Source organism: Musca domestica, unplaced genomic scaffold (genome assembly GCF_030504385.1).
Source record: "Musca domestica strain aabys unplaced genomic scaffold, Musca_domestica.polishedcontigs.V.1.1 62, whole genome shotgun sequence".
NCBI classification, from domain to species: domain Eukaryota; kingdom Metazoa; phylum Arthropoda; class Insecta; order Diptera; family Muscidae; genus Musca; species Musca domestica.
The window spans coordinates 4,380,295-4,407,357 of NW_026712369.1; the positions used below are offsets into that span (position 1 = coordinate 4,380,295).

The following is a 27,063-nucleotide window of genomic DNA, read 5'->3' on the forward strand; positions in this document are numbered from 1 at the left end:
CAATTCTTGTGAATTGTGTCGCTAAAATCATCAAAATACCGAAAATCGATAGGTTCCGTTATATGGGGGCTATAGGAAGACGTGGACCTGCATAGACGATTTTCTGCCTTAGGCTGTAGGATCTATTTCGAACTTCACATGCCAAATTTGAAATAATTCCGGTGAATAATGTAGCTAAAATCATCAAAATACCGATAATCCGGAGGTTCCGATATATGGCTGCTATATGAAAACGTAGACCTACATAGACGATTTTCTGCCTTAGGCTGTAGTATCCACTGCCAACTTCAAATACCAAATTTGAAACAATTCTGGTGAATTGTGTCGCTAAAATCATCAAAATACCGAAAATCGATAGGTTCCGTTATATGGGGGCTATAGGAAGACGTGGACCTGCATAGACGATTTTCTGCCTTAGGCTGTAGGATCTATTTCGAACTTCACATGCCAAATTTGAAATAATTCCGGTGAATAATGTAGCTAAAATCATAACAATACCGAATATCGGGAGGTACCGTTATATGGGGGCTATACAAAGACGGGGACCTGCACAGATAATTTTCTGTCTTAAGCTGTAGTATCCATATCGAACTTCAAATACCAAATTTGAAACAACTCCGGTGAATAATGTCGCTAAAATCATCAAAATGCCGAATATCGGGAGGTATTGTTATATGGACCTACATTGCCCATTGACGAACTTAACCTGCCTACTGGAAAAATAAATATGTGTGCAAAATTTTAGCCTTCTATCTCAATTCGTTCGAAACCTTCCAAAATGAATTGGGACGTAAGGGGGCTTCCAACATATTGTAGTGTTGTAGGTTATCACATGGCCGGCTTCGCAGGTTTATAGCCTTTGCTTACTTGTTTTTACAAATTTTATCTGAAGGACTATCCTTTAAATATTTCCTTTATTAAAAATGTCCATAACACCAAATGGGTCTGATGACTTTGGGGAAAACTTGGAGATAAGAGACTTTAATTTTCGATTTTTTTTATCAATGAGAAGTGTTTGTTTAGGTTATTCCTCAAGGAAAATCTGAAAGCGTGTTAAATGTCCAAGGCCATATTTTAATTAGGTTCCAATTACCATTTTTTATAAAGTTAGCAGAATATTACACGAGCCAAACATACACTTCAGGTGCTTATACCTTCATTCTAACACAAAAAAGTTCTCCCTACATTAACTGGTAAAGTAGACACACCACTGCAGCCGTCAAATAATTTCCAAACTTAAAATTGTAAAACATCAACATCTTCCACTAGCACAGGTGCCGGCTTGACACGTGCCGACAATATTTGACATCTACTCAAACAAACATCATTGCTTACTAACCAAAAATTCATAATATTGGAAATTTTCTCAACATCGATCAGCCAAGACAAGGTTATGGATGGATTAACTATAAAACAGCTTCAAAGTATCTCCAACAGCATCAAATTCATTTGTTCTCAGCAACAATCAACTTGCATTGAGAATTCATGCATGGGAGTCCCAATGAATCTGAAATTTATCCTTCTCTGTGTAACCCTTTTGGGTTCCAACGCCCTGGTCAATGGTTTCTTTTTCAAGGGTGGCGGCAGTGGTGGTGGAGGTGGTTTTGCCACCAAACTTTGTGCCATGGGTAAAACGCAATTCTGTGTAACACCAGCACCACCACCAGCCACGGTGGCTCCCACAGCAACAGGCACCGTTACAACGCCCACAACACCAACGACACCCACAACACCGACCACGTCGACGACACCAACTACCCCCACAACGACTGGCACAGGTACAGGTACCGCGCCAACAACCACTGGAACCACCTCAACTTCAACTGGTGGTGGACCTTCACCGACCACCGGCACAGCGCCACCTACTAGTCCTACTGCTCCTACCTCACCCACCACCGGTGGCGGGACTTCTCCAACAGCTACATCTCCTCCGGCTACCTCGCCACCAGCCACTTCCCCACCAGCTACCTCACCAACAGGCAGCTCACCACCAGCCACATCACCATCAGATACTTCACCGCCTGCGACCTCACCACCAGCTAGCTCACCACCAGCCACTTCACCTCCTGCCTCTTCACCACCAGCTACTTCTCCACCTGCAACCTCTCCACCTGCAAGCTCACCGCCTGCCACCTCACCTCCTGCAACTGCTGATCCTGCCACCTCTCCTCCTGCTCCAACAACTCCTCGTTTCCTGGCTCTCGATGAAGTTGATGAGAGATAAATGAAAGAAAACGGAGACGTTACTGATGCTGCCGCTGCTGATGATACCGAGGCTGAAAGTGAACGTGCTCGCCGCCATCGTCATTTGAGAAAGGTGCGACGTACCCGTCGCAATCGCAGCAAGGTTCGACAAGTGCGTCGTCGTAATCGCAATCGTAAGGTATGCCGCAATCGTAAGATACGTCGTAATCGTAAGATACGTCGCAACCGTAAAATTCGTCGCAATCGCAAGATTCGCCGCAACCGCAGAAAGCGCCTGCAAAGACATCGCCGCATTGCCCGTCGCAACAGGAAGAACAGAAGCGGTTAAATAGGCAGACAATTCTCCTCATGAAAGACACTTTCTCTCAGACACTTTTCCTCAAGTTATGAAAAATGAATAAAAAATATTCCAAAAATTAAAAACTTATGAATTTTCATCGATGTGGGGGCTGTAAAGTTGGAAAGAAGATCAACTTAAGGATTTTTCTGCTAAAAGGTTTTTTTTTTTTTGTCAAAACTATAGAATAATAAATTAATTTTTTTGCGCAAATCTTTAAGTAGATTAACTTTTGAGGGTTCTGTGATTTTAAAAAAAAAATTGAAATAGGCATTCATAATGCCTTATGGATCTTTAAACAGCTCACGTTTATGGGACCTTAGGGATCTTTAAACAATTCCTTAAAAAACCAAAGTTTTTGGGGATCTTTAAAAAATCTTTAAAATCTTGGACCTTTAATATCTTAAAAAAATGCTTCAAAACTCCACATTAATAGAGCCTTATAAATCTTTAAAAATTCCCGTTTATAGATATTTAAAAAAAAAATTCTAAAATACAAAATAATTGGCCCACAAAGATCTTTTAAAAATTCTTCAAAATTTATAAGCCCCTTTGGCTCTTTAAAACTTCATAAAAATTCACGTTTGTGAGGCCTTAGGGCATTGAGAAAATTCTTAAAGATCCACTTTTGAGGGATCCTGTGAATTTGCGAAAAATCCACATTTATGGGGCCTTATGGATCAAAAAAATCAAGCTCATGTGACCTTAAGGATGGATAATAAATTCTAAAAAAACCTAGTTCATAGGGAATTATTTGTCTTTAACAAACTCTTTAAGAAGCCAACGTTTATGGGATCCTATTGGTCTTTAATAAGTTCTTTAAATAAATTTTTAAATTCTTTAATAAATTCTTTAAAAAATTCTCGTTTATGAGGCCTTATGGATCCTTAAAAGCATCCCAAAAAAATCTACGCTTATGGATCCTTAAACAATTCTTTAAATATGGATCTTAAACAAATAATAATTAATAATTAAATTCTTTAAAAACCACGTTTATGGGGCCTTATGGATCCTTAAAAGTTTCTCTAAAAAATCCACGTTTATGGGGACCTATGGATCCTTAAAAGTTTCTTTAGAAAATCCACGTTTATGGGGACCTATGGATCCCTAGAAGTTTCTTTAAAAAATTCACGTTTATGGGGTCTTTAAAAAAATCGTTAATAAATCCACGTTTATGGGGACCTATGGATCCTTTAAAGTTTCTTTAAAAGATCCACGTTTATGGGGACCTATGGATCTTAAGAGTTTCTTTAAAAAATCCACGTTTATGTGGTCTTTAAAAAATTCGTTAATAAATCCACGTTTATGGGGTCTTTAAAAAATTCGTTAATAAATCCACGTTTATGGGGTCCAATGGATCTTTAAAAAAATTCTTTAAAAATTCTTTATGGGGCCTTATGGACCATTAAAATATTTTTTAAAAAATACACTTTTACAGGGACTTATGGATCCTTAATAAAATTCTTTAATAAATCCAAGTTAATGGGGTCATGTGGATCATTAACAAATCCTTTAAAAAAATCCACGTTTATGAGGCATTATGGATCTTCAGAAAAATTATTTAAAAAATCACCATTTATAGGGCCTTACTGATTACAAAAAAAAAAATCTAAAAAATACGGATGTAAAATTTAAAAAAAAATCTAAAAAAAAATCTAAAAAAATCTAGTTCATGGGGAAGTATTTGTCTTAAAAAAATTTCTTTAAAAAGTCCACGTTTATGAGTCCTTAGGGATCTTTAAAAAATTCAAGTGTATGTGACTTTATGGATTTATAAAAAAATCCACGTTTATGAGCTCTTATGTAGCTTTATGAGCCTTATTGATAATAAATCCCCGTTTATGGGGCTTTTGCATCTTAAAAATTCGATTTATAAGGCCTTAGGGATCTTCAAAAAATTCTTTAAAAAGTCCATGGTTATTGGTTTAATAGATCCTTAAAAAGTGTTTATAAAATTCATGTTTTTGGGGTTTTATGTATCTTCGGAATGGCCTGTTGACAAAAAAGGATAAAGTCTGAAAAACTCGCATGTCAATAAAAAACAGAACATTTTTGTTACATATTGTGATAATTTTTTAATTTTTGAAATCTGTTTATTGTTTTTTTTTTTTTAATTTTTTATTTTGATTCATTTTGAAATATATATTTTGTAATGTTTTTTGTTTATTGGTGCTGATGAGTGTAGAAAATCAAATTGGTGTATAACATAATGGTAGATGTAACTCCGCTCCTAAATCGACCAACACAATTAATTCAAATCTAATTAAGAAAGGAAGCTAAAATTTTGCACAGATCAGTCTTTTGTGTGCAGGCAGGTCAAGTTTGAAGATGGGCTATATCAATCCACGATATCGATAGCCACCATACTCCGGTACCACCTGATATTCGGTGTTTTGATGATTTTAGCAAAAATTTTCAATGAAAATTTGTCTGAAGATCCACACAAGAAGTTGCTTCTGAGTACTTCAGCCCCTGGAAGAGAATTTTTTATATAGGTATACTACATATTATATCCCACTTTATAACTGAACCCCCGATATTCGGTATTTTGATGATTGTAGCTACATTTTTGAATGGAATTTTCAGAAAATGCTTAGAAGGAGTTCCTTCTGAAAAGTGTGCTCCCTGGAAGAAAATTGTCTATATAGGTCCACGATATCGTATAACCCCCACGATATCGTACCTCCGATATTCGGTATAGTATATTCGGTTAATATGTTTAGCGACATTTTTGACCGGAATTGTTTCAAATTTTGTATTTAAAGTTTGAAGTTCGTAATGAGTACTACAACATATGCCAGAAAATTGTATTTGCAGGTCCACTTCTTCGTATAGCCCACATATAACGGCACCTCCCTTTATCCGGTAATTTGATAATATCCTGCGGAATTGTTTCAAATTTGATGATATTAGCGACATTATTCAACGTAACTGTTTTAAATTTCGTATTTGACGTTCGGGGTCTATTCTACAGCCTATGACAAAAAATTATGTATGCAGGTCCTCGTCTTCGTATATCCCCAAATAAACGTTTTCATTTAAATGGTATTCTTCGGCAGTTTTTTTTAATTTCTTCAAGTTCCTTGCAAATGATGGAGGGTATTCAAAGTTCGGCCCGGCCGGACTTACAGATTTTTTACTTGTTTTTACTAGTAGTTTGTTAAAATAGGCCAGCTCCGGAATTTTTGCTGAAGTTTTATAGGTGTTTATAAACCACTAACGATTCAATGAACGAAATCTTTAAACTACAGAAGATATGTATTAAGTAGTATACTCTATAGGATATCGAAGGGGTGATACAAGCTTTCATTCATATATCATATATAGTGAGCACCCTAGAGAAATGGGTTCAAAAGACTACCCCCAAAAACTATCGACCAGCGATCCTAGTAATTTATACATTTCGATTTTAATTTTCTTAAGAACAATTAAACTTAAATATATATGCCCTGTTCCAGTATCTGCAAAGTCCTCAATATTTCTTTCTGAGATTTGTAGTAAAATTTGATGTTTAATATTTCATCTTTTGGAACTTTCTATCTAAAACGAAGTATAATATTACTTTTATGCATCAACTCGAAAATGGCAAAACATTATGAAGGAGATTATGAAGAATATTTTTCATTATGACAATATCGCTCTAAAATGCTTTTTTTAGTTTCTTTTTTTAGTTTCGAGAGTCGAGTCGAGAAAGGCCAAGGAAAAATTTATACAAAAAATAGAAATTAATTTCCTTTCATTACTTATAGTGACATTTGATGAAGAATATATTTGCCTTTCCAAAACCACCTTCTTTTTTAACGCAGACACCAACAGTGACATCCATAATAAATTCCAAGATTTCAGCTCTACTCCTTTACTTTTACCAAATATAGTACTTTTCTTACAATTATAGATCACATTTTCAAAACCTCTTCCATATGTCATTTTCAGATATCAAAATCAAATATACCTTCATCCAAAACCACATTTAGGCTGGAAATACATAAAGAGCATATTTATCTTCGTATATGAAGAAAGGAGTTTTAGGTTGACTTAGTTCGATTTTGGCCCTGGGCTCCTTTGTTCATTTCCGAAGAAGCCAGCCGATGACTTAAGCCAGCCAGATAAGCGCTTTATGTATTTCCAGCTTTAGTACTCTTCGCACAAATATAGAAAGCATTTCTCAACCACTGCCTAATCTCAACACGTCTCACAGAAACCATCAGTAATATTGATATCAAATTTCAGAATTGTATGTCTATCCCTTCACCCAATACCAATTGTAGTACTATTCAGTACATTTCGTACAATTATAGTACACATTTCCAAAAACCGCCGCCAAATGTCGAGGCTTCACATAAACAGCGACTCTATTACCAAATTTCAGATTTTAAGCCCTATCACCTCACCCAACACAAAATTGTACCAAATATAGTACTATGTCGTACTTTTTGTGCACTTGTGGCACACGTTCCAAACCCCCCTCTTTATCACAAACCTACCATCAACAGGGTCCCAAATACAAAATTTCAAAATTCCAGATTCATCTGTTCATTCCATTAGTAATCTTAATATAAAATTTCAGAATTGTATCTCTATCTCTTCACCTAATACCAAATATAGTATCATTCAGTACTTTTCGTACAATTATAGTACATATTTCCAAAAACACCGCAAAATGGCCAGGCTTCACTTGATCAGCCACTCTAATATCAAATTTCAGATTTCAAGCACTCTCTCTTCAATCAATATCAAATTGTACCAGATTTAGTACTATTTCGTATTTTTCGTACATTTGTAGTACACGTTTTCAAAAGCAACTCTTTATCACTAACCTATCATCAACAGGGTGCCCAATACACAATTTAAAAATTCCAGCTTCACCCGTTCATTTTTAACAAAACTGTTCCAAATTTAGTACCATTTAGTACAGTTCGTAAACTTAGTACACTTTGCCAAAAAAAAACATCTTCATATATCTAAATTATTTTTTAACCCCGATTCCCATCAAAATTTCAAGCTCTTACCTCTTTCCGTTCACATAATAGGAAATTGTATCATTTTGCAACTTTAGTACCATTTAAGAACTTTTCATAACCAAAAAGTTTGAATTTCATCTACATAATGTACATCTTCCCGCACTTCACCAGTGACTCTCTTTCCAAATTTCAGAAATCTAGCTCTATGGATTGACTACAATTCCAATTTGTACCGATTTTAGTACCATTTAGTACACATAAGTACACATTTCCATAATAACCTGCATCATACAATCCAATAGGAATTTTATTTTCAAATTTCAGGATTCCAACTTTACCGGTTCACCCAAAATTAAAATTGTACCAAATTAAGTACCATTCGGTACAAATAAATATCTATTTCCAGAACTACCTAAAATACCTCTGTCCAACAATGCAATTGTAATTTTATTTCCAAATTTCAGGATTCCAACTCTTTTGGCTCTCACACAAATTTAAATTGTACCAAGTTTAGTACCATTAACATAAGTACGAATTTCCAAAACTACCTCAATGCAATAATATTCCATATATCTAAATATCAGAAATCAAGCTTTATCGGTTCAAATTTAGCACCATTTTGTACTTTCCATGCACATAAGTACAAATTTCGAAAACTACCTCATATCACAAAATTTTAATTTCAAATCTCAGGATTCCTGCTCAATCCGTTCCGTCAAAATGTACCATATTTAGTAACATTTAGTACTTTTCGTATGCATGGGTACATAATTTCAAGACTTCCTCTTTACATCGACTCTACCCCTCAACTAACCGTGTTACGAAATGATACCAAATATAATACATTTTACTACTCTTGGTACACTTATAGTACGAATTTTCCAGGACCCTTTGGTACATCTAACATACACTCCCTCAGTGGCCCTTATTCCAAATTTAAGAGTTCTAGCTCTACTGCTTCCTCAAATACAAAGCGTACAATATTTATACCTTTCACTACTTTTCGTGCCGTTTTAGTACGAATTTCCAAAAACTCAGCCTTATCTGACCCTCACACAAAATTTCAAGATTCTAGCTTTAGATATTTGAGGAATCGTTAAGTCGGTCAGTCAGTCGATTACTTTACTCTTTTATTAAAAATACAGAAATTTTGGATGGGGGGAACCTGCCCCCTCTATTTTTATACCCTCCACCAAGTATGGAGGGTATATTAATTTCGTCATTCCGTTTGTAACTCTTGATCGATGACGATTTTGCTCTGTCCGTCCATCCGTCTGCTTTAATCACGCTAGTGTCAATACGAATAAAGACAGGAAAGTAAAATTTTGCACAGATCAGTATTTTGTCTGCACGCAGATCAGGTTCAAAGATGGGCTATATTTGTCCACGATATCGTATAGCCCCCATATAACGGTACCCTCCAATATTCTATATTTTGATGATTGCAGCCAATTGTTTTTTAATGATATTTTCCGAAAATCCACATAAGGAGTTCCCCACAAATACTTTACCCCTGGAGAAGTACTGTCTATATAGATCTACGATATCGTATATCCCCCATATAAAGTTCCTCCCTATCTTCGGTATTTTGATGATTTTAGCTAAATTTTTCAATGGAATTTTCTGAAAATCCACACTAGAAGATCCTTCTAAGCACTTTACCTCTTGGAAGAGGGTTGTCTCTATAGGTCCACGAAATCGTATAACCCCCACACAGCGGTATCCCCGATATTCGGTATTTTGATGATATTAGGAATATTATTAAACGGAGTTGTTTCAAATTTCGTATTTAGAGTTCCTAATGGGTACTACAGTCTAAGACAAAAAATTATCTATGCAAGTCCAGGTCTTCGTATAAGCCACATTTATCGGTACCTCCAAATATTCCGTATTTTGGTGATTTTTGCGACGTTATTCATCGGAATTCTTTCATATTTCGTATTTGAAGTTCCCAATAGGCACTACGGCCAATGACAGAAAATTGTTTATGAAGGTTCAGGTCTTTGTATAAATCCGTTATATCAGAACCTGCCGATATTCGGTATTTTGACGCTTTTAGGTACAATATTCACCGGAATTGTTTCAAATTTCGTATTTGAAGTTTCAAATAGTTACCACAGCCTGAAATTGGCTATCCAGGTCCAGGTCTTCGTATAGACCCCATATACAGTATCTCCCCATATTCGGTATTTTGATGATTTTAGCTACATAATTCATCGGATTTTTTTAAAGTTTCGTATTTGTACTCAATATTTAAATGGCCTATGACAAAAGTTGCCTATGCAGGTACACGCCTTAGATATAACTGCTATACATGGTATTTTTAAGATTTTTACAGAATTTTTAACGGATTTTATTTTATTTACTTTTTTTATATATTTTCCAAATTTGTTCCAAATGGTGGAGGGTGTTAAAAGATCGGTCCAGCCGAACTTACTTCTTTTTTACTTGTTTGCTCTATTTTCGTAATCCGATGGATTTTCATCGTAATTATTTTTTGCGTTGCACAATGATATCATCAAGCCGGCTAAACTTATTCAAGTATCATCAAATCGACTATCACCAAGTCGACATCGTCAGACCGAATATGTGGTGCCAACCACCAAAAGCCATCGACTAAATCAAACCGTGCAATATCGAGCTGATTGGCCTAACTTACGTGTAATTCGATAACACCTAAGTCGATATGTCTATGTCTATAAAAGAAATCTTCCTTACAATAGACGTCTTTTATGGACAGAAAAAGGCTTCAATGCAATTTTTTTGCGGACTTAAAATCTCTTCTTTCAACAAAGGAAGTACCTTGAAAAGAAAAATCCTTGTTTCTCCTTGCAGTCTTCTTTCTTCGGCAGAGACGTCTCTGGGAATTGCAGCGAATTTTATGGTTGAGGCGAATTGAAATTAGACGTCCAGTTTTATTAACCAGTCCAGACAAGTAACCAGTCCTGTTGCAAGGGTCATACGATGACTTCTTGCAGGCGTTTACGGCGGCTGCGTCGAGTATGGGGATTGCAGCTAATTTTATGGTTGCGGCGAATTTAAAACTACGAGTTATTTTACTAACCTGTCCTGTTTCTTCCATTGGGACTGCAATACGGCGATATCTTCGCAGACACTTTCGGCGGCTGTGTCGGGTCTGGGGATTGCAACTAATTTTAAAGTTACAGCGAATTTAAATTTACAGCGTATTTATTAGGTACTTGGCGAAATTCATTGCAACTGCGATGAGTACGGCGAACTTTCCTCAGACGCCGATGGTCAACTCCGTCACGATTGTGTCGTAAGGGACGGCACCATCAGTAACGGCTTCAAATGTATATATGAGCGTAAAATTCTAAGGTGAATTAGCGCATTCCGTCCATACGTCCGTCTGTTCGTCTATTGTAATCACGCAAGAGTCAAAATGAATAAAGATAGGGAGCTAATATTTTGCACTGATCTGTTTGTTGTCTGCAGGCCGGTGAAGTTCGAAGATGGGCCTTGGTGGATCCACGTACCCATATAACGGTACCACCCAATATTCGGTATTTGGATTTTAGATACATTTTTTCAATGGAATTGTCTGAAATTCTGCACAAGGAGTCCCGCTTGACTACCTTTCCCCCTGAAAGAGAATTGTCTATAGAGGTCTACGATATCGTTTAGCCCCCATACATTCGATACTCCCCGATATTCGGTATTTTGATGATTTTAGCCACATTTTTCAAGCGAATTGTCTTAAAATCCACAAAAGGAGTTCCTTGTGAGAAAAGAGAATTGGCTATAAAGCTCCACGTTTTAGAAGAGCACCCAAATAACCTACCCCCGATATTCGGTATTTCCACGATTTTAGCAACTTTGTTCACCGGAATTATTTCGAATGTCGTATTTTAAGTTCGAAATCATTACTACAGCCTATGGCAAGAAAAAAAAAACAAAAAAAAAAAAAAACAGTAAAGAAAGTCTTGAAGTCGGGCGAGGCCGACATTATGATACCCTACACCACTTTGCTAATTTAGTTTTTATGGGAGAGGAGAATTCAATCATACACGCTATGATTATAATTATAATTTAAAGTTCAAAGTACTAAATATGCCGAAGCATTTGCATCTTTTAAATTCGGACTTGTATTGCCCATTTGGTGCACAATTAATTTAAAATCAGATAAAAATATATATGGGAGCTATATTCAAATCGGAACCGATTTCGATAAAATTTGGCAAATATATTTCTGAGCTGTATTTGATATATTTCCCTGAATATCGTTGTTACGGAGTGCATATTACGGCTGTGGGTAACAAATATAACAAATCGGATGAACAATATATATGGGAGCTATAGATATATCCGAACCGATCTTCACCAAATTTAGCATACTAGCTTCTACACTCAATTCGATCGTATGTGCCAAATTCCATCCCATTTGGACAAATATTAGACGTTTGGTGCACAATAAAAGGTAAATCGGACGAAGTTATATATGGGAGCTATACCTATATCTCAACCGATTTCGATCAAATTTGGCACACTTATTTTCAGGCCTAATTTGGTTGTATGTGCAAAATTCCATACTGTTCGGGTTGATATTACACGTTTGGTGCACAATAAAAGGCAAATCGGACGAAGATATATATGGGAGCTATATCTAAATTTTGACCGATTATCTCCAATTTCAATAGTGTTCGTCCTTGGGCCAAACAAATGGCTTGTGCAAATCTTCATCTCAATCGGATAATAAATGCGACCTGCAGTTTGTTCACAAGAATACATGGACAGACGGTCAGACAAACGGACTGACATGATCTTCAAAAGTAAGTATGGGTCTATCTCGCTTCCTTCTCCATGTTACAAACAAATGCACAAAGACATGATGCCCTTACCACTATGTGGTGTAGGGTATAATTACTTATTCGGCACCACGTCTTTCTATAGCCTCCATAGGGTTTTCATTTGAGCGGTATTTTTCGACGGATTTTTTTTTAAATTTTCGAATTCCTTCCGAATTGTGGAGTATATAAAAAGTTCCGCCTCGGCCGAACTTAGCTGTTTTTTTTTACTTGTTTAACTTCATCGATTGACTGGAAACGCTGGGTATTTGAAGCCGGAAAAGGTATGGCTGGTTTTCAATACAACTTCGATGCTGGAGAGACTAAATCCATTTAAAGCTGTTTGGTGTATTTCCAAACACTTTTATAGGCAACTCCTCAAAAATGTCGTCTATGGATCAATTCTTGGTGATGTTACAACATTTGGGTTGCAAGTAAATAGGTTTGTTTGAACAGTTGTATCAAAATTGGTTGCAGTTGGTTGGGGGTATGGTATGGGTTCGTGGCAGTACTCGATGTAGTTGAACAAGTGTTTTCCAATTAGAAATTAGGAAATTTATATTTTTGTTTGATATTTTCCAATTAGAATTTTGAAATGTGTTTCAGTTCTTGTTGTTGTTTTCCAATAGGAATTTTGAAATGTTTTTTTCTTTTGTTGTTGTTTTCCAACTGGAATTTTAAAATTCATTTGTTTTACATTCGGTGTTTTTTCGATTATTTGTTTGTTTAATTTTGTAACGGCCTTTGGAAGTTAATTTTATTTCAATAATTGATTTTGAAAACCTTTATTTTCAATATCAACCAACAAAAAATTTTTTTAAAAATTTGACTATATAAACCCCCAGAGAATTTGGAAAAAGCATTAAATTCATTCGATCATTCCAACATCAACCAACTTGTCGTGTGAATTTTAAGTTTTTTTTTTTTTCTGGGAGTAGAAATGAATTTTAAACTATTCCTTTTGTGGGCAACCCTTTTGGGTTCGAGTGCCCTGGTAAATGGTGCTCAAGTCAAGGGTGCCAAACGAGGTGCTGTTTCAGCCACCCAACTTTGTGCCATGGGTAAAAGTGAAAACTGTGTAACACCAGCCACTGTCACACCATTGGCTGGCTCGCTTCCTGTTCCAACCATTCCCCGTAATCTGGCTCTCGATGAGGCTGATAAGACCGAAATTAAGGAGAACGATGAAGACGCTACCGATGCTGCCGTTGCTGATGATACCGACGCCGAGGGTGAACGTGCTCGCCGCAATCGTCGTTTGAGACGGGTGCGCCGTATCCGTCGTCAACGTAACAAGGCGCGTCAATTGCGCCGTCGCCGCAATCGCAAGATTCGCCGTAATCGCAAGATCCGCCGTAATCGCAAGATCCGCCGTAATCGCAAGATCCGCCGCAATCGCAAGATCCGCCGCAACCGCAAGATCCGCCGCAATCGTAGGATGCGTTTGCAAAGACGTCGCCGCATCGCCCGCCGCAACAGGAGGAACAGGAGCGGTTAAGAGGAGAAATTTTTTTTAGAGACGATGACTTGCCAAGGACAATGTATAAAAATTAATAAATAAATAAATTAAAAAATATAAATTTGTTGTGTTTTAATAAATGGGTCTTAGGAAAAATCGTCTGGGAGGCAATATCAGAAAAAAAAATTAAAAAAAAAATAAATAAAAAATAAAATATTTTGAATTCCAATGAAAAGGACTCGCAAGGGCTCAATGGAATAGGTTAAATCCTTTAAAACTAGAATGCAGCTATAATGTATAAATTTGGTAGCTATTGTTTGAGGCTACAAAACCGATTTTTTAGGAGGTCTAATTTCTTGCTGAAATTTGCAAATTGAAATTTCCAAGGAGGTTTATAGATCTGCTTCAAAAGGTAACTTTCATTTTTGGTCGTAGAATAGGTAGGTTAGGTGGTTACCTATTCTAAACATCCTTGGAAATTTCAATTTGCAAATTTCTGCAAGAAATTAGACCTCCAAAAGAAATCAGTTTTGTAGCCTCAAACAATAACTACCAATTTTATTGAAAGTTAAATAAATTATCAACCTGAACTCTTTTAATAGCCACGGAATTCTTTAAGAGAATCTCCGCGGAAGTACTCCATCGAAAAACACCTCTCAGGTGTCTGCTATGGATAGAAACCCCCCAAGACTTTATTTGAAAATAAAAACATTTTTTTAAAGTCATCGAGTGATGTATCAAGGACTCTATGAGACTTCTCAAGAGGACTTCCAATGCATTACACTGTGTATCCAATATATTTCTATTTTCCAAAAATTACTGGAAAAACTCAAAAGAATATGAAAATAAAACCACCCGAAATAGAGGGGGTAAGCTCCCCTCTATTCCACATTTTTGGACATTTTCCTATTAAAATTCCTTGGAATCCATTTTAAGATCTTAAACCGCAAGTGAGACTACCAAAGTGTCTTTTTTGCCATTTGTTTTCAAAAATTGATAAAAAAAAAATTGATAAAAAATTTAAACGGGATCGTAGCGAGTCAAAATATTCTGTAAAATTATTTGCTATAAAATTCTACAATGGCTCCCAGAATACATCACGAGTCGTAAACTTCCCAAAACGCCAGGAGAAGTTCGGCTGGGTTTAACTTTGAATACCCTCCACCATTTGGAACGAATTTGGAAATTTACAACAAAAAAAAAAAAAAAAAAAAAAATAATAAATTAATTAATTAATAAATAAATAAATAAAGTCCGTTGAAAATTCTGTTAAAATCTTAAAAATACCGAATGTAGCTGTTATATTAGGGTCTACACGGCGACGTGAACCTGCATAGGCAACTTTTTTCATAAGCCAGTACAATATTCAAATGCGAAAATCAAAAAAAAAAAAAAAAAAAAAAAAAATAATCAATGTCGCTAAAATCATCAATATAGCGAATATCGGGAGGTACCGTTGTAAGTGGGCTAAACGAAGACCAGAACCTACACAGGCAATTTTCTGTGTTAGGCTGTACTATCCATTACGAACATCAAATACCAAACTTAAAACAATTCCGGTGAATAATGTCGCTAAAATCATCAAAATACCGAATATAGGGAAGCACCCTTATAAGGGGGGCTATACGAAGACTTGGACCTGCACAAACAATTTTCTGTCATAGGCTGTAGTATACATTACGAACTACAAACACCAAATTTGAAACAGATCCGGTGAATAATGTCGCTAGAATCATGAAAATAGCAAATATCGGGAGCTACATGGGGGCTAAGAAAGGCGTGGACCTGTAAAGACAATTTTCTGTCTAAGGCTGCAGTATCCATTACGAATTTCAAATATCAAATTTGAAACAATTCCTGTGAATAATGCTAAAATCATCAAAATTACCGAATATCGGGAGGTTCCGTTATATAGGGGCTATACGAAGACTTGGACCTGAATAGACAATTTTCTGTCATAAGCTGTATTGTCCATTAAGCACTTCAAATACCAAATTTGAAACAATTCCGGTGAATAATGTCGCAAAAATCATCAAAATACCGAAAAAAGGGAGGTACCATTATATGGGGGGCTATACCAAAACGTGGACCTACCTGACCCATTTTCAATACCAAAAGTCCTGCAGACGTAACATACATTTGAGTAAAATTTTATCAACCTACTTAATTTCGTTCGGAAGCTAGAGTGATTTCCACAGAAGGATAGATGGACAGAGGGACGGACATCGCTCAATCGACATAGAATTTTATGCTGATCGAGGATATATATACTCTGTGGGGTCTAAAATATATATTTCGAGGTGTTGAAAATTTAAATATAACCTCTATATTATAGTGGAGGATATAAAAACATATTTTAGGGTTAGAGTAGTACTTCACTTGAATTTCTGCACATATCTCCTACAATGTATCATTTTCGAAAAATGACGTCAGAGACAAAAATTTTCCTCATCAAATTTCACTGCAAGTCAACACACATAAAAAAGCTTTATTTTCGTAGGATATTCATAAGGATATAACTACATCAAAAAAAAAAAAAAAAAAAAAAAAACGACAATATTTCACATTTTTTTGGATTGATTTTTCTTAGCCTTTTTTTTTTGAGTTAATACTTAAAAGTAATATAAAATCTCATTGTAGGCAGAAGTTGCCAAACGAAGAAATATTTTCCACCAAATTTCACTATAAGTCTCCAAATAAATCAAGCACCCAGAAATTACATTTGTTAAAATAATTCGAATTCGTATTGTATAAATTATCAGTGGAAATTACATGATTACGTTTTTGACAGTTATGTATGTCCTTTGCAAAAATTCCCCTGTAAAACAATATTTTAGATGAATAACGTCAAAGAAAAAAATATGCCTTACAAAATTTTAATATGGGTTATCAAAGAAATGAAATCTCCATTTCCATTATATATACAGAAAAAATATCCATCAAATTTCCCAAAAGAAAAAAATATTTTCAATTTTTTGATGATTGTGATTTTACATTGCGTTTTTTGAGTTAATGTCCAAAAGTGATATAAAGTTTCATTGTAGACAAAATGTATGAAAACACTAACTATTCTATAGTAAATTTCATTATAAGTCTCGGAATAATCTGTATATCTACATATAATAGTTATTAAGAAATTAACATCCGAAATTCATATATTATATGTGAAAATTATATGTTTATAATTGTTTGATTGATACTTTTTTTAATTAATTATTATATGTTTGATTGATACTTTTATACATTTTTAAAAATTCTCCTACAAAGAAACGTTTTGTGTGAATTACGTCAAATACAATAATATTCTTCATAAAATTGTACTATAAATAACCAAAGAAAATGAATCCCTATCTCCATTATATAGCAGGAAAATGTGTCCATCAATGTTGCCACAAAAAACGCGAAAGTATTTCAAATTTTTAGGTTGATTTTTCTTTTTTCGAGTTGATGCGTGAAAGTGATATAAAACATCGTTCTTGGCGAAAAGTGTCAAACGAAAAATTATCTCCATCAAATTCTACTATAAGTCCTGGAAGAAACTATGCACTTAGATATAATAATTTTAAAGAACATTTTAATCGAAATGCATACAAATATTAGACGTTGAAAGTATATGTTTACGATTTTGATATATAATTATCTTTCCTTTTCAAAATTCTCCTACAAGTGATCATTTTGGAAGAATGCTGTCAAAGACAATAATATTCCCCATAAAATTTCACTATAAGTTACCACCGAAGAGAAATCTCTATCTCCGTTATATAACATGAAAATGTTGCTATCAATTGTGCTACAATAAAAAAACACGAAAATATTTCCTATATTTTTGATTGATTTTTCTTCGGTCTTTTTCGAGTTGAAGCATGAAAGTAATATAAAACTTAATTTTTGGCAGAAAGCGTCAAAGGGAGAAATGTTCTCCATCAAATTCTTCTAAATGTCCCGGAAGAACCTATACACCTAGATATAATAGTTTTAAAGGAAATTAAAATCGAATTACCTACAAATATTAGACGTTGAAAATATATGTTAACGATTTTGATTGATACTTTTATATTTAAGAATTTTCATACAAATAAACATTTTGGATGAATATCGGCAAAGAAAATAATATTCTTCATAAAATTTCCCTATAAGTCACCAAAGAAGATAAATCTCTATATTCATTATATATCCGGAAAATATGTCTATCAATGTTGCTACAAAATAAAAACGCGATTAAATTTCCTATATTTTTGATTCATTTTTCTTCGACGTTGAAAATATATGTTAACGATTTTGATTGATACTTTTATATTTAAGAATTTTCATACAAATAAACATTTTGGATGAATATCGGCAAAGAAAATAATATTCTTCATAAAATTTCCCTATAAGTCACCAAAGAAGATAAATCTCTATCTTCATCATATATCCGGAAAATATGTCTATCAATGTTGCTACAAAATAAAAACGCGATTAAATTTCCTATATTTTTGATTCATTTTTCTTCGGTCTTTTTCGAGTTGATGCATGAAAGTAACATAAAACTTGATTTTTGGCAGAAAGTGTCAAAGGGAGAAATATTCTACACTAAACATTACTATAAGTCCCGGCAGGAAATATACACGAAGATATAATAGTTTTTTTAAAAAAAAATAATATTAGAAATTATATAATTACAAGTGAAAATTATGTGATTACGTTTATGTCAGTTACGTATATTCTATACAATATTTCCCAAAAGGCATGATTATAGAAGGACGGTGTCAAAGATAAAATTGTTCTTCATCAAATTTCAGTGTAAGTCATCAACGAAGTGTAATCTCTATCTCTATTATATATCAAGGAAATGTGGCTATCAATGTTGCTACACTAAACAAAAAAACGCGGGAATATAGCCAATATTTTGGTTGATTTTTTTGTTTGCCTTTTTCGTGTTGAGGCATGAAAGTGACATAAAACTTAAATTTAGGCAAAAAGTGTAAAGAGAGGAAATATTTTACACTAAATTTCACCATAACTTTCAGAATAAAATATGCCCCTAGTTATAGTAGTTTTGGAGAAAATTACATTACGAAATAAAAAACAAATATTAGACGTTGAAATTATATGTTTAAGATTTTGACTGATAATTAAATTCGTTTCCAAAATTCTCCTTCAAACAACCGTTTTGGAAGGATGGCGTCAAAGATAATATTATTCTCCATCAAATTTCACTAGAAGTCACCAACGAAGAGAAGTATCTATCTCTATTATATATCCAGAAAAAGTGACTATCAATGTTGATACACTAAAAAAAACGCGAGAATATAGCCAATATTTTGATTGATTTTTCGATGGCCTTTTTCGACTTAAAGCATGAAAGTAATGTAAAACTTCATTTTAGGCAGAAAGTGTCAAAGAGGGAAATATTCTACACTAAATAATACTATAAATCCCGGGAGAAAATATAAAACCTAGATGTAATACTTTTTAAGAAAATTATATTAGACATTTATGAAATTACAAGTGGAAATTATGTGATTACGTTTTGGAGAGTTACGTATACTCTTTACAAAATGTCCTATAAGGCATGATTTTAGAAGAATGACATCAAAGATAATATTGTTCTTCATCAAATTTCAGTATAAGTCACCAACGAAGAAAAATCTCTATCTCTATTATATATCAAGAAAATGTGGCTATCAATGTTGCTACACTAAAAACGCGAGAATATAGCCAATTTTTTCATGGATTACTCCTTTTTCGAGTAGAGGCACGAAAGTAATATAAAACATTGTTTTTGGCAGAAAGTGTCAAAGAGAGAAATATTCTACACAAAATATTACGATAAGTTCCGTAAGAAAATATACACCTAGATATAATAGATTTTTAGAAAATTATATTCGAAATTTGAATATTACAAGGGGAAATTATGTGATTATGTTTTTGACAGTTGCGTATATTTTTTTACAAAATCTCCAATAGAGCATAATTTTAGAAGGATGGCGTCAAAGATAATATTGTTCTCCATCAAATTTCACTAGAAGTCACCAACAAAGAGAAATCTCTATCTCTATTATATATCCAGAAAATGTGACTATCAATGGTGCAACACTAAAAACAAAACCGAGAATATAGCCTATATTTTGATTGATTTTCATTGGCCGTTTTTGAGTTGAGATATGAAAGTTATATAAAAAAAAGTGTCAAAGGAAGAAATATTCTACACAAAATATTACTATAAGTTTCGGAAGAAAATCGACACCTACATATAGTAGTTTTGGAGAAAATTAAATAAGAAATTTATATAATTTCAAGCATAATTTATGTGATTACATTTTTGACAGTTACGTATTTTCCTTACAAAATCTCCAATAAGGCATGATTTTAGAGGGATGGCGTCAAAGATAATATTTTTCTCCATCAAATTTCAGTATAAGTCACCAACAAAGAGAAATCTCTATATCCATTACATATCTAGAAAATGTGGCTATCAATGTTGCTCCACTAAACAAAAAACGCTAGAATATAGTCAATATTTTGATTGATTTTTCGTTGGCCTTTTTCGATTTGAGGCATGAATTTGATATAAAACTTCGTTTTAGGCAGAAAGTGTAAAGAGGGGAAATATTCTGCACCAAATTTCACCATAAGTTCCGGAATTAACGTTGCCCCTAGATATGGTGGTTTTGATAAAAAATTACATTACGAAATACAAACAAATATTAGACGTTGAAGTTATATGTTTAAGATTTTGATTGATAATTATATTCGCTTCCAAAATTTTCCTTCAAACAATCATGTTGGAAGGATGGCGTCAAAGATAATATTGTTCTCCATCAAATTTCAGTATAATTCACCAACGAAGAGAAATCTCTATCTCCATTATATATCAAGAAAATGTGGATATCAATGTTGCTCCACTAAAAAAAAAAAAAAACGCGGAAATATTGCCCAGTTTTTTATGGATTTTTCTTCGGTCTTTTTCGACTTGAGGCCTGAAAGTAATATAAAACTTGGTGTTTGACAGAAAGTGTCAAAGAGAGAAATATTCTACGTGAAATATTATTTAAGTTTCGGAAGAAAATCGACACCTAGATGTAATACTTTTTAAGAAAATTATATTAGAAATTTATATAATTACAAGTAGAAATTATGTGATTTCATTTTTGACAGTTACGTATATTCTTTACAAAATCTCCTATAAGGCATGACTTTAGTAGGATGTCGTCAAAGATAATAATGTTCTCCATCAAATTTCAGTATAAGTCACCAATGAAGATATATCTCTATCTCTAATATATATCAAGAAAATGTGGCTATCAATGTTGCTGAACTAAAAAACGCGGAAATATTGTCCAGTTTTTTTTATGGATTTTTCTTTGGTCTTTTTCGACTTGAGGTATGAAAGTTATATAAAACTTCGTTTTAGGCAAAAAGTGTAAAGAGGGGAAATATTCTACACCAAATTTCACCATTAGTCTCAGAATAAATTATGTTCATAGATATAATAGTTTTTGAGAAAATTACATTCGAAATTCATATATTTGAAGTGGAATTTATTTGCGTAAATTTTTTACTTTTCATTTGATAGGTTTCCAAACATAATTAAATTTATCCTTAATTTTTAATTTTTTGGAGAAACTGTGAAAGGAAGAAATATTCTAGATCAAATTTCATTGGGAGTCTCCGAACAAAAGAAATATGTACATTTAATATTTATTATTAAAAAACTTACATGAAAAAGGCTGGTTTTTTATTTTCGGCGATTGCAATTCTTTTTCTGAATTCGCCGCATTAGAATTACAAGACCTTAAATGACGTGTATTTTTCTTCCCAAAACAGAGAGTCTCTTATCGGTTGCCCAATACCCATTTAATTCAATATGTAGCCCCAATACTTAGCTGGTACGAATTTAGTACTTTTGTGCCCCCATAGTACGAATTTCCAAATATCTTGGCAGTAGTGAAATAAAATTCAAAAAAATATTTTATTAAATTATTTTTTTATTATTTGTAAATACCCTTATCAGTTATAGTGCCTTCAGTTCAGTATTTATTTACATAAGTGTCCGCTTAACCCATCCTGTTTCTCCTCCTGTTACGGCGTGCCAGGCGGCGACGTCTTTGCAGACGCTTTCTGCGATTGCGGCGTATCTTGCGATTACGATTTATCTTACGATTACGGCGTATCTTACGATTGCGGCGTATCTTACGATTACGACGTATTTTACGATTGCGATTACGTCTCAAACGACGGTTACGACGAATTTTTCTCACACGGCGACGCTTGGCACGTTCGCTATCGTCTTCGGCGGCGGCGACGTCAGCGTCGGCATCGGCGTCAGCATCATCATGAGCGATGGCTACAGCAGAGTCATCTTCATTCTCCTGAATTTCATTGTTATCGACTTCTTCAAGAGCCTCCTCTAGAGCCTCAGAACGGGTAGAGGCTGGAGGATCAGTAGGACTGGCAGCGGGTGAAGATGTTGCAGGCGGGGAGGTGGCAGGTGCTGAGGTGTCAGGAGATGAAGTATCAGGCGCTGAGGTGGCAGGTGCTTCTGAGGTAGCAGGTGAAGATGTAGCTGTTGGAGATGTGGGGCTAGTGGGTGGTGTTGTTCCAGTGGTAGGTGCAGTTCCCGTACCAGTTGGCGTTGTTGCGGTACCGGTTCCTGTGGTAGTGGGCGTTGCTGTACCGGTTCCCGTTGTTGTCGGAGTCGTAGCTGTAGAGGGTGTTGTAGCTGTTGTCGGAGTAGTAGCTGTCGTGGTTGGTGTAGTACCCGTAGTTACCGATCCTGTTGATGTTGTTGTAGGTGCAACAACGGGTGGCGCTGGCGTAACACAGAATTGCGTTTTACCCGCGGCACAAAGTTTGGCCGATAAACCACCGCTGTTACCGCCTTTGACTGTGAAACCATTTACCACCGCATTGGAACCCAATAGGGCGAAGAGGAAGAATAATTTTATTTTCATTTTGACTCTAATGACTGAATTCTCAATGCAAGTTGATCGTTGGGGAGATCAAATGCAAGTGATGCCTTTCCAAAGAAATTCAAGGGCATTATATAGGAAAGTAAGATCTGTTTTAGGGAGTTATGCCGAAGTTTACATAAGTGCGCTCAAAACACAGAACACACATATAGTGTCATTTTGAAGTTTTCAAATTTTGAAAACACTTGTTCAGCTTCAACTCCAACCCCATGTGCAACACAGAGTATGCAACTGCAACCAATTGTGTGACAACTGTTCAAATGTCAATAATCAAACATTATCGATATGTAACAAAAGTCAATTGACATACATACAAATGTACTCAAAGACCCATTTTTTTTTTTTTTTTTTTTTTTTTGATAGAATGTGAAGGCTTCAGGTCCAAATTTTTTCCATTAAAAAATGCCTACGAATTTTTTTTGGCAATAAAAATATTCGTACCAATAAAGTATTAGGAGGCAGAAAAATTGAATAAAATCGGTATTCAGGGATCGGAAAAGGCCACTCTAAGTTGTGAAGAAAAATCTATAAAGAAGGTCCTATAGGGTTATCCAAATATTATTAATATTATTATTTTTATTATGCAGAGAATTCAAAATATGCAAAATTTGCCGAGGATAAAAAAACTTGATTCATGAACCAAAATTGATGACATTTTTCTAAAATACATATTAGGCGTACCCATTTCTTTTGTTCTGAGACTCCTAATGAAATTTGATCTAAAATATTTCTTCCTTTGACACTTTCCCTGAAAAATTAAAAATAAGGGACGAATTTGAAGAAAATTGGAAATGTATAAAATTAAAAGTCAACAATTTTCACAAATAAAGTGCATTTGTAATGTACGAATTTCGAATATAATTTTCTTAAAAACTATTATATCTAGGTATATGATTTATTTCGAGACTAATAGTAAAATTTGGTGTAGAATATTTCTTCCCTTGACACTTTCTGCAAAAAAATAAGTTTTATATTACTTTCATGTCTCAACTCGAAAAAGGCCGTAGAAAAATCAATAAAAAATATAGGAAACATTTTCGCGTTTTTTGTAGCAAAATTGTTAACCATATTTTCCTGATTTACAATGGAGATAGATATTTCTTTTCTTTGGCGACTTACAATGAAATTTGATGAGGTATATTTTTGTCCTTAATGTTAACCTTTAAAAATTATGTCTTAAATGAGATTTCTTTAAATTTATAGAACTAATAACCAAAAACCTCAATATATAATTTTCACTTGTAATTTACAAAATTCGAATATAATTTTCTTAAAAACTATTATATCCAGGTATACGGTTTATTTCGAGACTAATAGTTAAATTTGGTGTAGAATATTTCTTCTGTTGAGTCTTTCTTCCAAAAATGAAGTTTTATATTACTTTCATGCCTCAACTCGAAAAAGGCCGTAGAAAAATCAATAAAAAAATATAGGAAACATTTTCGCGTTTTTTGTAGCAAAAATGTTAGCCACATTTTTCTGATTTATAATGGAGATAGAGATTTCTTTTCTTTGGCGACTTACAATGAAATTTGATGGAGAATATTGTTGTCTTTGACATTAACCTTCTAAAATAAAGTTTTAAAATATTTTTTCTAAATATATGGAGCTAACAACCAAAAACCTCAATATATAATTTTCACTTGTTGTACATAAATTTCGAATGCAATTTTCTTCAAAACTATTATAGTTAGATATATGATTATGATTATTTGAAGACTTGTAGTAAAATTTTGCGTTGAATATTTCTCCTCTTTACCATTTTTGCAAAAAACTAAGTTTAATATTACTTTCATGCCTCAACTCGAAAAAGGCTGAAGAAAAATCAATCAAAAATCTAGGAAATATTTTCGCGTTTTTTTTTTTTTTTTTGTAGCAATATTGACAGCTACTTTTTCTTGATATATAATGGAGATTCTTTGGTGACTTATAGAGAAATTTGATAAGGAATATTTCTGTCGTTGACCTTAATCTTCTAAAATAAAGTTTTACGGGCTTTTTTAAAATATTTGGAGCTATCAACCAAAAACCTCAGTTTAAAATTTCCACTTGTAATGTATAAAGTTCGAATAAAATTTTCTTAAAAACTATTATATCTATTATATTATTTATTTCGAGGCTAATAGTAAAATTTGGTGAAAAATATTTCTTCTTTTGACACTTTCTGCCAAAAACGAAGTTTTATATTACTTTCATGCCTTAACTCGAAAAAGACCGAAGAAAAATCAATCAAAAATGTAGGAAATATTTTCGCGTTTTTATGTAGCAACATTGATAGCCACATTTTCTTGATTTCTAATGGAGATAGAAATTTCTTCCCTTTGGTGACTTATAGTGAAATTCGATGAAGAATATTATTGTCTTTGATGTCATCCTTCAGAAATGTTTGCTTGTAGGAGAATTTTGCAGTCGAATATAATTAGCAATCAAAATCGGCCATATTTAATTTCAACGTCTAATATTTGCATATATTTGCAATGTAATTTTCTTAACAACTATTGAATCAAGGTAGATCATTTCTTCCGGGACTTATAGTAAAATTTGGTGTAGAATATTACTTCTTTTGACATTTTTCCCTAAAACGATATTTTACATTACATTCATGCCTCACCTCGAAAAAGGCCGAAGAAAAATGGATTTAAAAATGGGAAATATTTTCGCGTTTTTTTATGTAGCAACATTGATAGCTATTTTTTAATATATAGTGGATATAGAGATTTCGCCTCTTTGGTGACTTATAGTGAAATTTGATGGAGATTATTTCTGTCTTTGATGTAAACCGTCTAAAATAAAGCTTTAAAGGAGATATTTTCAAATGTATAGAACTAAAAGCAAAAAAACATGATATATGATTTCCCCTTATAATTTACAAATTTCGAATGTAATTTTCTTCAAAACTATTACGGCTAGATAAATGTATTATTCCGAGACTTATAGTGAAATATAGTGTTGAATATTTCTTCTTTTGAGACTTTCTGACAAAATTGAAGTTTTATATTATTTTCATGCCTTAACTCGAAAAAGGCCGTAGAAAAATCACTAAAAAAATATTTTCGCGTTTTTTTATGTAGGAACATTGATAGCCACATTTTCTTAGTATATAACGCAGATAGAGATTTCTCTTCTTCGGTGACCTATACTGAAATTTGATGAAGAACACTTTTTTTTCTGGCGGCATCCTTCCAAAATGTTTGCTTGTAGGAGAATTTTGGAATTGAATATAATTAGCAATCAAAATCGTAAACATATAATTTCAACGTATAATATTTACATATATTTTCAATATAATTTTCTTAAAAACTATCGTTTCAAGCTACATAGTTTCTTCCGTGACTTATAGTGAAATTTGCTGTAGAATATTTCCCTTCTTTACACTTTCTGCCAAAAATGAGGTTTTATATTACTTTCAACTCGAAAAATGTCGAAGAAAAATCAATAAAAACTATGTGAAATATTATCGCGTTTTTTATATAGCAACATTGATACTCACATTTTCTTGATATATGATGGAGATAGAGATTTCGCCCCTTTGGTGACTTATAGTAAAATTTGATGGAGGTTATTTCTGTCTTTGATGTTAACCTTCTAAAATAAAGCTTTAAAGAAGATATTTTCAAATGTATAGAACTAACAGCAAAAAACATAATATATGATATATTAGACTTTTGATGTCTATCTATAGTAGAATTTTAGGATATTTTGACTTGCTACAATCTCGGGTAAATGGAGTTTTTAGCTTTTTTTTCAAAAAAAAAAAAAAAAAAAAAAAAAAAAAAAACAACAACAACCAAAAAGACCCCTTTGTTGGGTAGCTTGAGGATTAAAATTTTGAACCAGAATAATTCTAGTATTATTATCTGTATAATATAAAACTGATGACGAATATTTTTGTCTTCGATATCATTCTTCTTAAGTGATGCTTTATTGGAGATTTTGTGTAAACTCAAAAAAGATTGGTGTAAACTCAAAAAAATACCGCTTTAACCCTAAAATGTTTTGCTTACTATATATGAATTGCTGGCGTTTAGGTACGATTTAGAATTTTGATATCTTCTGGGACCAATAGTAGAATTTTATGATAAACATAGAATATTTTGATCTGCTACGATCCCATTTAAAGAGATTTTCAAACCATATTTTCAAAAAAGGACCAAAAAGACCCCTTGGGGATTGAAATTTTCAACCAGAATGATTCTCGTATTGTAATCTGCAATAAGGATTCCTATCTTAGTTCCGAAATTTAAAAAAAATGAGGTAGTGGGGGAACAGGCATCCTCTAAAGCCCGATACAGGTGTCTTCTATATTTTATTTTTGTTATATTTTCACTGTAATTTTAGAAAA

General features: G+C 33.6%; 3 protein-coding genes across 3 annotated transcripts in view; 2 read left to right on the plus strand and 1 right to left on the minus strand.

Moving 5' to 3' along the window:
* Positions 1 to 27,063, plus strand: part of LOC101887609 (trissin receptor) — a 336,966-nt gene that overhangs the window by 78,091 nt on the left and 231,812 nt on the right. The gene's annotated exons all lie outside the window — the stretch shown is intronic.
* Positions 1,394 to 2,224, plus strand: LOC101898574 (salivary glue protein Sgs-3-like). Its single transcript, XM_005191329.1, has one exon. It carries the CDS (start codon positions 1,394 to 1,396, stop codon positions 2,222 to 2,224), a length of 831 nt encoding a protein of 276 aa, XP_005191386.1.
* On the minus strand, positions 21,807 to 22,703 carry LOC105262451 (mucin-13-like). Its single transcript, XM_011297516.1, has one exon. It carries the CDS (start codon positions 22,701 to 22,703, stop codon positions 21,807 to 21,809), a length of 897 nt encoding a protein of 298 aa, XP_011295818.1.

What these genes read in the sequence shown, in the direction of transcription:
- LOC101898574 (XM_005191329.1), top strand. Translation starts at nt 1,394, where the DNA reads ATGGATGGATTAACTATAAAACAGCTTCAAAGTATCTCCAACAGCATC.
- LOC105262451 (XM_011297516.1), bottom strand. Translation starts at nt 22,703, where the DNA reads ATGAAAATAAAATTATTCTTCCTCTTCGCCCTATTGGGTTCCAATGCG.